Consider the following 15790-nt stretch of genomic DNA (forward strand, 5'->3'; position numbering starts at 1 on the left):
CTTAGAGATAACGTGAGGAGCTCCATCCTCTGAGTATGAGAGTACACAGTGTTTCATACCTCACTGTGGCAACAAATCAGAATGACAATAAGCAGAATCCAAGCCATTTGCACAGGAGTTTCAGCCACTTGCATTTTTACTCAATTTAAATGATCAATGTTAAGCAATAATTTCAGCAATCAATGTGTCTTTTATCTCTGCTCTGCTCTAAGGTTTGTCAAAGCTCTGTGTGAATTATCTGCAACCACAGAGTGTCAGTCTGCAACAGGATTTAAACAACAAGTCTTTATTCTCTAGAGGAGGATGTGTTTAGTTGTCATAAGCCAAAGACAAAATTCAAAATATCCCCATGCAAAGTACAATATTTGAACACCAATCTTACAGTTTCCAGTGCTAGCATTTTTCATATTGCCTTAAGGGAAACCAATAAACACAAATTGAAGTTAATAGTAAAGTTAGATAAGTTAAGATTATAATGTCAAGAGCTCCAGTATTTCATATGCATCCGACAGTGATTTTTAATCTCTTTTCTCATCCAGCCCTCAGAAGAGGAAGAGATTGTCAACCTCCTGCTGAACAAAATCTGCAACTTCTTTGGCGTCAGATATAAAAGCGAGAACGAGTCTGCGGGGCTTGAGGAGAGCGGGAACAGTGGCCTGACCCTCAATAACAGCAGAGATTTCCTCAGCCCCTCAGCTGATGTCAACATTTATCACAAATCTGACAAGTGAACCTCACGCTTGTGTTGTGTTTCCTGATTGAATTTCTGCGTGATCATTGAGTCCTGCGCTTTGCTTTTTTTCTGTTTGGTGAAAGATATTTTCAGTGTGGAAGAATAATGATTTGTGGTGGTATGATCAATAATCTTTTAGATATGCTTAATTATCCTTTACTTTAAGTAATATTCAAAGAAATATGACTAGCTTGGTTATATTTTGTAAATAAAAATCTGCATTTATTTCATACTGAAGTCAAATTGCTGCATTCAGCTCTTTATCAGTCTCTTTTTAATGGTCATTCTTTTTTTCCTGTCTTGTAAAATCACACTTGCTTTAATCACAAAGAAAGGCTGTAACAAATGTTTGTTTGACAAAAATAAAAGCATACTATAGGTGTTCATTTGCATTTTAATTTCATACTAGTTGCAATGAAATACTGCATTTTATTTAAAGCAAAGTATTTAAGAAACAGCTGAAAACTTTTTGTTTTAGACTGACATTCAGGTAGCATCTGGTTTTATCTGCTTTTACCTGTTTGTATTTGAGCTTATTTTCTATTTAGCATTGATCTATTTTCTTTTTGTCCCGGTCACGTTATTTTGATGTGAAACACTTTGTGATTTTTATCTACTTATTTACTTTCTGAACCATAATAGTTTGAAGCTCTACAGGACAAGCATTTTGAGTTTGAATATTGATGTTTGGAAGGTCCCCAAGTTTGAACAGATGCTGAAAGTTTAAACAAAAAGTAACTTCCATTGTTTTTCTATTCTTGAACAACAGGCTCCTCATAGTAAGCAGTAAAGTCACAGTTAAGCTGTTTTTCGATTGTCTTGTGTAGCATAACCGGCCTCATCCTAATTCATTTCTGCACAGTCTCTGTGATTTTCTATACAACTGAGTGTCACCTCAGTATGGACAGGATTGTCATATCAAGGCTGCCCTACACTACTTTAAAGTCATTATTTGACGACATCCAACAATGGAGGACATCGAGGTCACGGTACGCCTGGTGCTCATTCTATGGTTAGTCATACACAAGCCAGAGAAGGCTTACAAGCCTTACGTTACAAATGAATTGGTTAAAAGCAAGCCTGTATGGTGGTTTTGAATCAGTCCCTGCCATGACACAACCAGTGGAGTGGCTTCCTGGCCAAGCAACGGCCTGCAGTCTGCTGACATGAAATTATCGGCTCGGTGCGGTCCTATAAACCAAGCTGGAAGCGGTTATGATCACCCACTGGGAAAAAAAAGGACTTTACTGTGTTGGTATTTCTGACACATATATAGTTTTCTTTCTCTAACACAATAAATATGGTAATAAAAATAAACAAACAAACAAAACAGTGGGCATAAATAAAATGCTGTGCAGAAGAACAAGAAAAAAAAGAAAGAAAAACCTTTTAGATTCTGTCAATGTCTTCCTGACAATTTCTCTTCCTGTTCTGCACAGCTGCACATTAACAGAGTGCCCCATCAGGGATTAAAAACTGCTCAAGTTCTCTCAGAGAAAAAGTAAGGTACTGAAGATGTTAATAAGGAAAAACAACACTGAAAAGCTTGTATTTTAGAAACAAAGTCTGTTAGACTCCTTAAATCTAAATGTTTCTGACACCTGAACATTTAGGCATGGTTGCTAATGTTTAAGGACTCTATAACTTAAATGATAATGTCTGTTTTTGCTGTAATGCTTTGGCCACTTTGATGCCTTTGGCATATATAGTGCATACAAATATTGTTTACGGAGAAAACATGTTTATCTGCATTTAATGGGAAGGTTTAGAAATGAGGAGATTCACGGTGAAAGAGCTGCAGTCATCAACCAGTGATTGCAGGGTTTCATTCTGAAACCAGAGTTTCATTTGCTGCTTTTATAACTTGGCTGAAAGGATTTGCTCCTGTTTGCCACGGGAGCATTAGCAAGGTGGGGTCAGGCATAGCGAGTCCCTTTTTACATTCATATTAGTGGTGGAAGTGGGTAGCTTGGGGCTCTGTGCAGTCCAGTCACGTCGCTCTGGAGCAAAGAAACTATGTCTATAAAGACCTTTTCTGTTTTATGCAAGGAAAATGTCATGCTCAAACACAACATATGTATATGCTTTATGGCACAAAGAGCTAAATACTAAAATTTTAATTAGAATTTTAATTAACATTGCCTATAATAAACTTTACTTTCTGTTCCAAATTCAGTTATTTGTGCTACTGGTGTATGCAGGCAAATTGCTTCTAACAATTTGAGTTCCAGCCCTTCTTGTAGGCGTTATCCAGCTAATTTAGAAGTGCCAGAACACAAGATCCAACAAGCTGTAACTAGCAGAGAGCAAAAAGCAAAATGAAGGCATGCTGCAGAAAGAATAACACATTTTGTTTTAATATGATGGTTTACGTCTTGGTTTGGGGTCCAGTGCTGTCTCCTTTAATGTCCATAGATAATAAAATAACATTTGCTTCATTTTAAAAAGTGCAACATCCTAAAATGTAAAATTTTAGAGTTTTACAAGTCATAGGTTCTAGGTGGTGGAACAGTGGACAAGATCTTTATTCTTGTGGAGCTGCTAAGTGTTACAGGTGTGCGTAATGAACCCAGGATGCAGACTCATGTCAGGTTAACAAAAAGGAAAAGAACAGACTGATGTGGCAGCAAACAAAACAACTATTTACTAAAAAACACAGGAGGAAGACAGAAGGGTCAGTGAATAATGGAAGCTAAAGAACAGATTATAAAGTCAGAGGCTGATGAGGAAGTGGACACAGGTGACCGATTAGTAACTCGGGACAGGTGTAGGTGGGCGTGGCAGGCTGACTGGAGAACCACTGAGCTGAGGGCAGGTGAATAGTGACACAGGAAACATGAGAAAAACTAAAACAGGACAGACTCACAAAGATGACAAGAACACAGAACAGAAGAGTGACGACATGAAGTCAAATACAGAAAAAAACAACTCAAATTGTGACACTAAGAGGGTCAAGGGAGTTTGACTCTCCATTTTAAATGTGTTTTGTGGCTCTGCAGAAGGCTTATGACCATGTTTTCTGTAGCATTCTGTGTGACAGATATGAGCTGGGTTGCTTTTAAGAGTTATCTGGTCCCTGTATAACCAAAACACTCAATCATGTTTGTGGGTTCATGGACAGGATCTCATGGCACAGTCATGGGAAGGACCACCTGTCAGCTTCTGAGTTATTGTCTCCTCACCACTCTTTACCTGCCTCTGCTCTGTAACCGTGCCGAGTGTGTGGGGCATGAATTTCTCAGGTCTAGCACTAAATCACTTTTGTAGAGATCCTAGTTTCAAAGATCCATGATGGCAGCACCTGCTTCATTGTTTGGCTTCTTTCTGATGGAGCAGCATCATCCGTCTTTCATGCAAACTGTTAATCTTTGGGAGCACGCTGTTTAATTGAATAATTTTCAGGGTTTTTCATCTCTCATAAAAGCTGTGAAGATGTAATCATATGTTATTATCACTACATCAGCATCCAAACTTTAAAATGTATTAAGGCAGCAATCATTTTTATATTAGATTTTCTTTTTTATGCTCCAAATCTTCTTTAATTGTACAGTTAGGTTGAATTAAAGTTCAGGAATGGCAGCTCTCTTACATGCTGAGAAAATATGAGTTCTTTTAAAAAGACACCAAAATTTCAAACTTTTTTACTTGCATAAAAAAACAGAAGTCTTAATACCATCCCATTAATTTTGACTGTTAATGTTTATTGTTAAGAAACAGAAAATAACCTCAAACATGTTCTACATATTTGTGTAGCCTGACAGAATTTCTGTTAATGAGAGTGGGGTGTAAATCTAAATCCACACTAAAAAAAAAAAAAAGGCAAGCACACATTTTTGGAAGCAAAAGCAATCCCATTCAAATGCAAATACTAATTATTGGGGGGGTTGTTTTTAGTATAATTAAAAAACATTTTTTTCCCTTTTATTGCACAGGGGAATTAACACAAATGAAAGGCCATGTTTGTCACTCGGTTGGGCTGGAGGTGGGAGTAATTATATGACTTATTCATATTTGCAGTGGTGACTCAGCAGACAGAAACACTGAGAGACCCTGACAATCCACTGGGACACAAAGAGTCCAGAAAATAACAGATCCATCCGTCTGTCATTACACCTGATGTGCAATTATTTCCCATATTCTCAGTGAGGAATATCTGTCTCTCTGTGGCTGTATACATGTTACTTCTCACTATACGTTTCACAGATAATGTCATTTCCAGTAATAAGCATTTGTATCCTGTTAATTTGGTTTGTCAGTATCTTCGTGTTATGGTTTATGTTTATTAGCAACATTTCTTTTTCTTTTTTTAAGCATGTAAGAGTATGACATTTGTAAATGCACTGGCAGGAAAATTAGGCATGTCCTGGAGTTAAAACATTTTGTTAACTTTAAGTCACTATAACCTATGATTAAATTTTATATTTCAAAAGAACCTGAAAGTAACAGAATCTTATATTATCTTCAGATAATTAGAGATTACATTGTGTCTCTTTGTGATTGTAACCTCAGATGATCAGTGTGAATTGTGCATCAACACCAAATAAAAATCCTTGTATGTTGTTTTAATTGGGTATTTGTTTTTGCACATCAAACCTGTTAGAATTAAATTTCTCCAAACTGAGGTTCTTTAAAGATCTATCTACAGCAGGTAGCCCCAATTTAACAACTCTGAACTATTAACCTTATCAGAAAGAGGATTCAAATGATCTAAGATTATAATAATGTAAAAAAAAATCTGTTTGGGAGCTACCAGCATCTTAAACTTTAAAGTTTTATGTTGCACTTTTAAATTGCTACTCAGTTATTTAATTGGGGTTTTCAAAATTCCACAAGTGTTACTATATGAAGTTGTTTTCTCACCCATAAAATGTAACTCAGTAAACAAATTAATAGGAGTTTCTCAGATATTAATAGATTAGCACATCCTGTCGTTCCCCCCCTAGCTGTTGCAGTGAAATAACCACAGGAACAATAGCAGTGTAATGAATTATTTTGGTGGATAAACAGAAAGTGCATATAATTTAAGTCACGCAAAACTAATTAAAGTAATATACGATGCAAATAATATTATCTTACTTATTTAGCAAATGAACACAGTTTTGACATGATTTTTATACATGGTACTTTACAACACATTGATATGCATATATTTTGTTTATAAAAGCTTACTTTTATACCGTGCATGCACAAAAATGCATCACAGTCTTTTAAAAGTCATTGCAAACAACCCAAGAACACAAAACTAAAAGGACATAGGGAATATTTCTGTAAAGCACAAGTGTTGTGACGTCATGTTGGGACGCAGCACTGTTCACGAGTTTGAGAATGACGAGTCAAACGTTCACAGAGGGAATCATCTCACTCTCAAAATGCCTTCTGGACACCTAAGGTTGGTATCCCCCACAGGGAGCCAGGGTGACCTAAGACGGCATCTCTCAGCTGGCTTCAGGATGCATCAGAGTTACCCAGAGGAGGTTACTGAGGATTTCTGCTCAGACTGTGACCCACTCCTGCATGCACAGCCTAAAAAGAGTGGGAAAAATGGATAAAAAAGTTGATAAAGTTGGAGAGCATTGTCTTTTTAAAGAATGAGAGAAATGAAAGGTGGTGAAATTTGATGTATTTAGCTAAATCTGGGGTATTTGGGAGGATTTTTGAGAAGCGGGGAGCTACTTCAGCTGCCTTCACAGAGATATGAAGCCAGAGACGGAAAAACGACCGACTGATAATAGAGTGAAGAAAGGGGAAATGAGTAGAAGAACTAAAACAAATTAAATAGGAAGGATGGCAGACACCTGTGAGAAAGGTTATCACCTGGGCAAATGGTTGAATCTGGACACCAGAACAGAATGGGCCCTGGGGACTGGAATAGGTTAATAATGAGTAATGAGTAAGATGACTCAGGTAGTTAGTGAGTAATTGAAACCTAAGTCTCTGCAGGCCATGAAAGCTGTTTTTATTCCGTTTTTAATGAATCTCTCAAATGATTATAGGATCCACAGTTTGAACTAAATTGTAGACTGAGGCAGTCCTTTCAGTTCCTGCTACATCACAGGAAAACTGACAGAATTTATTCAGTCATTATTATATGAAACCTTTTTAAAGCTTTTCTGCCACAAAACAAGTTTCACAATCTACAAAAGACAATAATAACTTTATGTGCTCATTACTCATTTATAATGACTTTGCATGATCAAAGAGAGAAACTGAATGTTTCCTTTAAAGCAAACATCTGTTGATTTTTAATTATTTAAATATTAATTTAATTATTTGGGATTCATCATTATTAAACTTTATTGATATAGCTCCTTTTGAAACATAGTTAGACAAATCTCTTCTGTCTAAATAGATTAATCTGCACAGAGCAAAGTAATAAAACAATCTGTTATATGTTTAAGCCAAGATAAACTTGGATGAAAATCAAATGACAGTAAGCTGTAAGGTATCCTTATAGTCTTATGTAAAAAAAAATCATCCAAATTTGGTTAGAAAAAGAGTTTGTTGGAGATAAAAATAAAACTTCTGGGTTTGACAATTAATAGTTGTTGATTATAAAATTTATGAGTCTAAAATAAATTGTGTTTACATAAAAAAAATGATGAAATATGTTTTCTACATTTTATTTTAAGTAGAGTTACAATGGAGTGATCATTTGGGCCAGCCTGCTTCTGCTAATTTAACATTTTATCACAGAAATGTGCTCAACACTGAAAAAAAATAAGATGAAAAAGGATTTCTGCTCCTCCTGATAAAGAGCTCGCGAGCAGCTTTTGGTCCATTTTTACAAAAAAATAAAAAAGAAAAGACTTTACAGAAGCTTGAACTAAAACTTCCCATGAGTCTCACGCTTTGTGATTCAGTTTCAAAGATATGGTCCAAAAGCTTGACTGAATGATTAGAAAGACTCCAGGTGTGTTATCTAAATTGTCTTCACAGATGACAGTGTTCCCTGAAGAACCAGACTGTTTGTGGTTTTTGTTTCCCCTCAGATCCACCAAGGAAGATATCTTCTCTCGTGGATTGTCTCTACAAATGGAAGGGACAAGCTCAGGAAGACTGCCAAAGCATCTATCATCCTCCTCAGGAGGAAAGTGTCATTAAAAACACTTCATGCATTTTTAAACCATTTGACCTCCTTGATTAACTCAAAAACAGCCCCCTGTTGTTCGATGGTTGAATAAAAAACATTAATGCTGGCTGGGAAACCTGCTGCTGTGTTGCTTTTTCTCCCTCCTCCTTGTGCTGTAATGTCAATTAACTTTTTTTCCCTTCTTTTAAGTCTGTAAAACACTGCAATCGGAAAGAAAAGATTGTTACTGAAATCTTTATTCCCAAGGCATTCAGGTGAAAACAATGTATAGACTGTTTTGATCTTTGTTAATTTCCACGCTGTTCAGTCCACCTAAAGAAAGAGAATCTCATATCATTGAATTTCTAATCAGAGCATTGGTCTGTATCTTTGTTTCAAAGGAAACCACAGGTTTCCTTTCTGCAGCATTTTCTCTCTTTTGTGGCATTTAGAGCTTTAAATGTATACTCACTATGCAATCTATGCTTTCAAAAGGCAGCCAGAAAACGTTTGTTTGAATGAGGTGGGAGCAATGCACCAGCTGTATTACTGTCCAAACAGAACCCACCGAGCACACCCAGAGATACTTAAACCTTTCCACTTGAAGCAGCAGCTCACTCTGATCTTGGAACTGGCAATCCTTCCTCTTCCAAATGAGGATTATAGCCTCAGGCTTGGAGGTGGAAAAATTCTCACTCCAGCTGTTTCACACTCGGCTGCAAAATGTGTCAGTACCAGCTGGGGAGGGGGGGTTCAGCTCGGTGAAGCCAACAGGATCACATCATCTGCAACAAAAAAAACTCAACTCCAGAGCTGCCATCCTGAGGCTCCAAACGTCACGTAAGGTTGCACAGGAGCGTCAATCCAGACCACGTCTTTCCACCCCGAGGAAATCTGGGTAAATCCCATCCACCTACAGGGGTCACGCACCGCCTCAGTTCCTCTGCTCTCTTTACAGAACGTGCATCATCCAGGTTTAGATCTTCAAAGTGTTCAAACTAAATCCTGAGCTGAGGTCAGCAGGACTCCATTGTTGGTAAAGAGGTTTAACCTGCCTCTTTAAGGCCAACCCAAAGTCCTGTTCAGCTGCCTCATAGTGTTTTTGAGTTCTGTTGTTCTTGTATTTTGGACATTTTCTCACCTATTCTGTGAACCACTGTGAAAGTGGTTGACACTTATTTATTCTAACTTATTTTATCATGTATATATTCCAAACTTTTTGTCTGTTCCTATAATCTTATCCACTCTGTTTTGTTCAATTTCTTTTTCTTTATTTCAGTATTTTACTTCTAACTTCACTTACTGACATTTTCTCAGGAGCCTGCTGCATCAATTTTCATCTCACATGGTTTCCTTAAAGTGTTAGGTTTGTTTTCCCACACATTATGTCCCAAAACCCCTGCTAGGTTTGGAAAAAGGTGCACTCATGTTGCTGGAACCTCAGAATCTATTAGGAGAAAATGAAGAACAATTATATTCCTGGCAGGCCCCTGACTGTAGCCCGTCTGATGAGAGATGAACATCGCCTTTGTCTGCCGTTCAGTCCATCAATAGTATAGATATTTTCTTGCTGTTCCTTCTTTTAGTTTGTGTTTCAGGTGTAAATCACAGAAAGCCTTTTAGACAAAAACGCATAGTTTTCAGTGATGTTCAATAAAAAGCTCCGGTCTGATGTCTAAAGGGACAAAAATCATTGTGTTAACCTCTTCTGTGTCCAATTTTATCTGCAAAAACTGCTATCTGTTTTGTTTCCCAATAGTTATATTTTGTTTTAAAACATATATTACTAATGTTTAATGGTGGGAACAAAATTGCTAATGAACAGAAGTTAAAAACAACAAAAAACAAAACTGTCACTTGATTTTGGTCTTTTCCCTTTCCTCTGAAACACCTAAAACGTCCAGGATACAGGAACAGGATTAGACACCACTGGTCTATAGCAAGGTGAGCAATCGTGGTCCTCGAGGGCCACCATCCTGCATGTTTTACTTGTTTCTCTGCTCCAACACACCTGGTTTGAATGAATGGGTGATTAACAGGCTTCTGCAGAACATGAAGAGATAATTTAACCTCTGAATCAGGTGTGTTGGACCAAGGAAAGAAGTAAAACTTGCAGGATAATTGCCCTCCAGGACCAGGATTGGACACCACTGGTCTATAGCTACCACTTGCAGGCCACGTTTCAGATATCTTTTACATCTGCGTCTTCACTGCTTCAGTTCTTTTGAAAGTTTGTCATTTGACTTCTACAACTTCTGTATGAAAAAAAAAAACTCTACAGGAAGAAAAAAGAAATACTGACATCTATAAAGCCCTTGATCTTAAAGTTTGGTAAAAACATCACATTCCTGGAAAGCTTTAATCTCCACCGAACTCTTTATCTTTTCTGACAACAAGATAAAAGCTGGGATGTGATTGATTATCAATTATACATTTGAAGTGCTGATTGGCTGACAGACAGAAAGAAAGTTTGACTATTAAATCTGTCTTTTCTGAAAACAGTACTTAAAATTAAAATGTAAATAAGGTGGCATGGATTCAAAATATTTGAAAATGACTTGATTTTTTAAAAAAACACCAGAGTCATTGAGCCATTTCAGGTCACTGCCCTGAAGAGTTTTAAATTAAACGGTTTGAAAATTTCATCAAACTTGTTATCCACAAAGATGAAAGGCCAAACAGGCTGCCTCTAAAGTGTAACATGTCACATAGTTACTCTGTAAACATCCAAACATGAAATCTTCCTACTTTTTTGTACCAAAGTTTGATAAACTACACGTTTTGATCTTGCACACAAGCCTATGAGCTGCCAATTTATTAAGCCTGCAATATGCTCTTGTGTTTCAAAGAGCAATGAGTCAGAACAAATCAAAAGAGGAACGACTTTTCTGTCCTTCTGCCTCCGTTTTTGGCCCGTCAACTCTCCCTCTGTGCACGATGCCTTCATGCTCTCCTGCTGTTTCCTGTTTCCTCATTTCAGACCTCAGCTTGTTTATCAATTTAGCCCCTTCATACAAACAGATCTAAATACGATTTAATTGGCCCCAGACTACAGCCAGTGGCCTGATCTTACAGTGTTTCTTTTTCATCGCTCTGGGACTCTGAGCGATGTGACACATGGATGATTGTGGAGTAATGATTCAATTTAGATTCATTTTCTATTCACCGATAAAACGTTTTCATTCATCAGTCCACATAATGCAATGAAATCATGAAATGAATCCCAGAGGTATTGTATTTTCATCATGCATAAAGAGTTTTTATATTTATCATGCTCATCATCAGCATTCTTGTGAAAATGTTGCACAGTTTTACTTCAATTCTCTATTACAAAAAAGTTATAAACTTGCACACTGGTCAATGATTATTACATGAAATAAAATTACAAAAATAAGTTTGTTCCAGTTGTGCAATTTTGCAACATCTGTGCTTTGTATTACCAAATATTTCCTAAGTGTATCTGAGACCGTTGATCCGTTTTCAACACAAAATCCTTGCACTGTTTTTTTGTACAATATAAACAAAAGAATAATAAAGGTTATTGCTTCTACTTTGTGGGATATTTATTTCCACTGGTTGTCTAGTTTGGAGATTACTGAAGCCAGATAAGAATAATTATGTAAATAAATTCAGTTTACTGTGAATAAAAAGGTAAAAAATAAGCTATTTGAGATTTATACAATGCAGCTTAGATGGCATGAAAATTGTTAATTTGATTAAAATCTGTAATTCATTGTCAAGCTGATTGTATCTTGCTTTTTTTAGATTTAAATAAGTTGAGTGATGAGATGAAAACATGGATCAAATGTTTATATTCCTTTATTCTCAAGGCCAAAAATTATAAATGTTCCATATAAAAGTATAACTAGATGAACAAGTCTCACTTAAAAGCAGTGGAATGGTCCTTTTTTTACACAATTGGCCATCACAATCAAAGCAGCAACTTAATTACTTTATAAATCTGTAACTCCTGGTATATTGAGTTCATTAGCAGGAAAAAAGTCCCCTTTAGGGGGAAGGAGAGGCAGAAATTTAATTCAATAACTCCTTTTATCTTCAAACAGCTGATGGCTGCTTTAATAAAGATCTTTTTTTTAGTTTATTGGTTCTTTAGTGATCACTGCACTCAATATGAGTGATGTATTTTTATAAAAAGATACAGTTTAAGTACAGTTCAATGTAAGGATTCAACATACAAGTAAGATATAAAAAAACGCTTCCCCTCAGCATGATGCTTCCTCTACTGTGCAAATTTTGTTCACAGGATAATGAAAAGTGTAGGGTTCACATAATGCTCAACACAAAGGTCTTTTTTAACTATAGTTTATTCTTCCATGGTTTTAGGTAGTCTTTCAGATGCCTGTTGGTAAATATATATATATATTTTTTTTGTTCTTAAAGTTTGTTGATAAAATATCCAGTTTCTTACTTCCTTACCTAGGAGTTTTGGGTGATGGCACCAAATTATTTATTTTTTTCTATATTGGGTTTATTAGGTTGAGGTGGTTCAGGCAAAAGATCAGGATGCCTCCTGTTCACCTCTTTCTGGAGGGTTTTTTTGGGGGGGGCATCCTGCTCACCTCCTTCCCAGGAGGAAGAAATAGATGTCACCTCTGTGACCATCAGAGGATGGATGGACAGACAGATAGATGGATGGATTTTAAAACTCCTGGGCTATTCTTGTAACATTAGACAAAGAAGCTGTGCAACAATTAATAATAAAAAAAAGCAAACAAGACTCAGTTTGGAAATCACTGTCTTTTTCTTTAACAAAATAAATGACTGTGTTTCATGCCAAGTGTTTACTAATGCCATCATTCGTTTATGAAACTATTCATCTTTGAAGACACTAATTCACAATATCAAATAAAAACAGACTTAATCAGATGGTATATCAAACCTCATTTTAAGGTTAAATAATGACAGTAAACACACACACACATACACACATATATATATCACTATTTTTTATGAGGAGTCAAAAAGTTAAGTTGGAGAAAGAGGGCAGAACAGATGGTTTTGCATCTCTCAGGCTCTGCTCCGTTGGTCAACAACATCTGTTCGTCTCTGTGATGAGTTTGGTCCAACAACTTTGTGGTTTCTCTTCAGTGGGTTTATGGCTTAAGGCGCAAAAGTGGGAGAAGATGAAAACGTGCCGAACATGATGCAGTAAAGCAGCTTCAGTGCGTGCTTCCAGACAAGGTTCGAGGTATCTGCAAAGCCCTGTTTGTGTTTTATCTCGTCAGGTCAAGAGCTGCAGTTATATGTGATGTGTTGCCAATAATCACTACCCACTCTTTTTCCATCAGCCTTATCGTTTCTGCAACACATTTGACCATATAAGCCCCTGACTCCTTTGAACCACTTTATACACTGAAAAATGGATCTACTCTTGGAGAATAAAATAATTCCTGATGGTCATATATGATTCTGCAACCTCTGAAACAATGTTTGAATCAGTGTTGAGTATTATGTATTGGTTGTAAGGATTGAAGCCTTTACCACTAAACTTAAATGGAAAGTATGCTGTATGGTTAAAAATCCTTTCACAAGTAAAACTGTCCTTCAGAATGCGAACATATATTTCATTTATTTATAATTTTCACTGTTAACCCACTTATAATTATGGCATTGCTATCTGTTTTTGTCGACAAAGGTGCCAGTAAGTGTTGAGTAATATAAATGTTTGAGTGTAATATCTGAAAACTGACTATTGAATAACTTTTATTGATTTTATTCCCATCTGTGTTGTAAAATCTGAAGGTGGTTTAGGCTTTTAACAAGATGAAGATTTCTTTCTGCTTAGCTTTCTCCAGACAAATCAAAAGTGTTTGATTTTTGCAAACACTCCATCTTTCTCTGAGCTCTGGATATGTAAAGATATTTTTAGGCCTTTTTCACAGTTTATTTTATTGCGACACAAAGACAAAGGATCTGATCAGTATATTTAATTATGGCAGCGATGAGAAGGAGGAGCAGCACATCCTGGACTTTTTTTTTTTAAACAATGCTGTTTCTTAGTAAGATTATAGAAAAACACTGAAACTGACAGCTTTTTAGACAAGAATGAACTCTTGGAAACATTTCAGTCAAGCTTCGGGGGAAACTATTACACAGAGACTGCTCTTATTAAAGTGATGAATGATCTGCTGGTTGCTGAAAAATCACCTGCGTTAGTTTAAATAAATCTAAGTGCAGCTTTTGATACTGTAGATCAGTGGCATCCAATCCTGGTCCTGAAGGGCCGTTATCCTCCATATTTTAGGTTTTTCTCTGCTTCAACACACGTGATTTGAATGAATCATTAACGTCATTAAGGGGCTTCTGCAGAACTTAAAGACATGCTGAAGGGGTTAGTCAGCCACTGAATCAATGCTGGAGCAGGGAAACAACAAAGATATGTCAGATAGTGGTCTATCAGGAGTGGTGGTGACGGAGGCGAACCCAGAGCGCAGACTCATAAGGTAAAAGGAAACTAATTTATTAAACTAAAAGATAAACAAAACAAAGAGCTGACGGGGCAGCAAAACGAAAACATGAACTAACATACAAGGAGAAAAGGACCAGACCGGGAGCACATAAACAAACCATGAAGAAAGAACAATGAGAAGTGGAGAGAGTGACCGGGTTTTAAGCACACAGGGAAATCAAGAGAAGTGGGCACAGGTGAGTGATAATCATAGCAGGCAGGAGGAGATGGGCGTGGCAGATAAACAAACGAGAAACTGAGGAGAAATGAATAATGACCAGAACATACAAAGACAAAACATGAAACAAGGGTCAAAAGAAAATCAAAAACAAAAAACAACACCCCAAATCCCCGACATGGTCCTCCAGGACCAGGTCATCTCATCTAAATATTTCAAGACAATTATAAGATTCCTTTAATTTGTAAGGATAATTGCAGAAAGCTTGACTGGGAAAATACAAACGTTGCAAAACATTTTCCAATTTACTAGAAGTTATTTTTGAAGAGCTTTTTTATGAAAGAGGATACAATAGAAGCTTATACTGGGAGATTATTTTAAATTCCAAGACTCTTATACAAGTTTAACGCAGGACAATTTTGGAAATTTGAACAAAATGTTCCAAACATCATACAGTTGTTTGAGCGTTCTCAGAAAAGGAGGGTGAAAGTTCGGCATCTATTTCTCCATGACTATGGGCTGTGATTGTATATGATGCCTTTGATGTGGCAACAAGACCTCCTCCTCCTCCTTTTCTTCTTTCAAGCTTGAAAAACTTCTTGTTTTACAAGCGCCTACAATCCTCAGAGCAGCACTGCAGCTTCTTTTTTAAGGTTACAGTACTTCTGTAAGGACAGCTCATTTTAGTGCAGTAATTTAAACAATTTGTGTTTCCTCTCAAGGTCAACTTGTAATTATATTTTTCTTTTTCACATTGGTTGTCTTAAGGCTATAGGTTCAGTGTCCTTCGATTTTAGCATTTTTTACTTTCAGTGGTTGGAACAGTTATTTAATTCACTCTAAAAAATGCATTCAGCCTCCATTACTCATGTCTTACAAGGATGGGTGCAAAATTAATTAAGGTTAGAACATATTTTTTCTTGCAGATGGACACTAAAAGCCACCTAACTATTGATATTTTTCTAATCTTTTTGTGTCTTCCTTCATTTTGTGCAGGGGTTTTTCATGACTAGTTCAATTAAAATATTATTTTAATTCAGTCTTGTGAAGATGTATTCCCCTTTGATTTTTCTTCATGGTGCTGGAGGTGAACAAGGTTGCATCACTGTTTTTTTTTTTATTTTCTTTCCCCAAATGCGCTGTTCAAAACATGTCCTCGGAGCAATAACCGCTGTGTTCAGAGGTTGACAAGAAAGTTGAAAAAGCTGTTATGTAAGACAAATCAGGGCAAGTTTTCACTGTAAATTTCTCCAAAACCAGCAGCACTTGTTTTAATTTATAACTATGCTGTTTAACACACTCAAGTAGAGTATATTTTACTTTAAAGCCTTTGAAACTAAA

General features: G+C 36.5%; 1 protein-coding gene across 1 annotated transcript in view; it reads left to right on the forward strand.

Moving 5' to 3' along the window:
• The window catches only part of LOC108238533 (polycystic kidney disease protein 1-like 2), a 31229-nt gene extending 30112 nt beyond the window's left edge, over window positions 1-1117 (forward strand). Inside the window, 1 exon segment of the mRNA XM_037975905.1 lies at window positions 540-1117. Coding sequence (XP_037831833.1) covers window positions 540-731 — 192 coding nt within the window. The 3' untranslated portion in view covers window positions 732-1117.
• The last annotated feature ends 14673 nt before the right edge of the window (window positions 1118-15790 follow it).

Source organism: Kryptolebias marmoratus, linkage group LG6 (genome assembly GCF_001649575.2).
Source record: "Kryptolebias marmoratus isolate JLee-2015 linkage group LG6, ASM164957v2, whole genome shotgun sequence".
In the NCBI taxonomy this organism is placed as follows: Eukaryota; Metazoa; Chordata; class Actinopteri; order Cyprinodontiformes; family Rivulidae; genus Kryptolebias; species Kryptolebias marmoratus.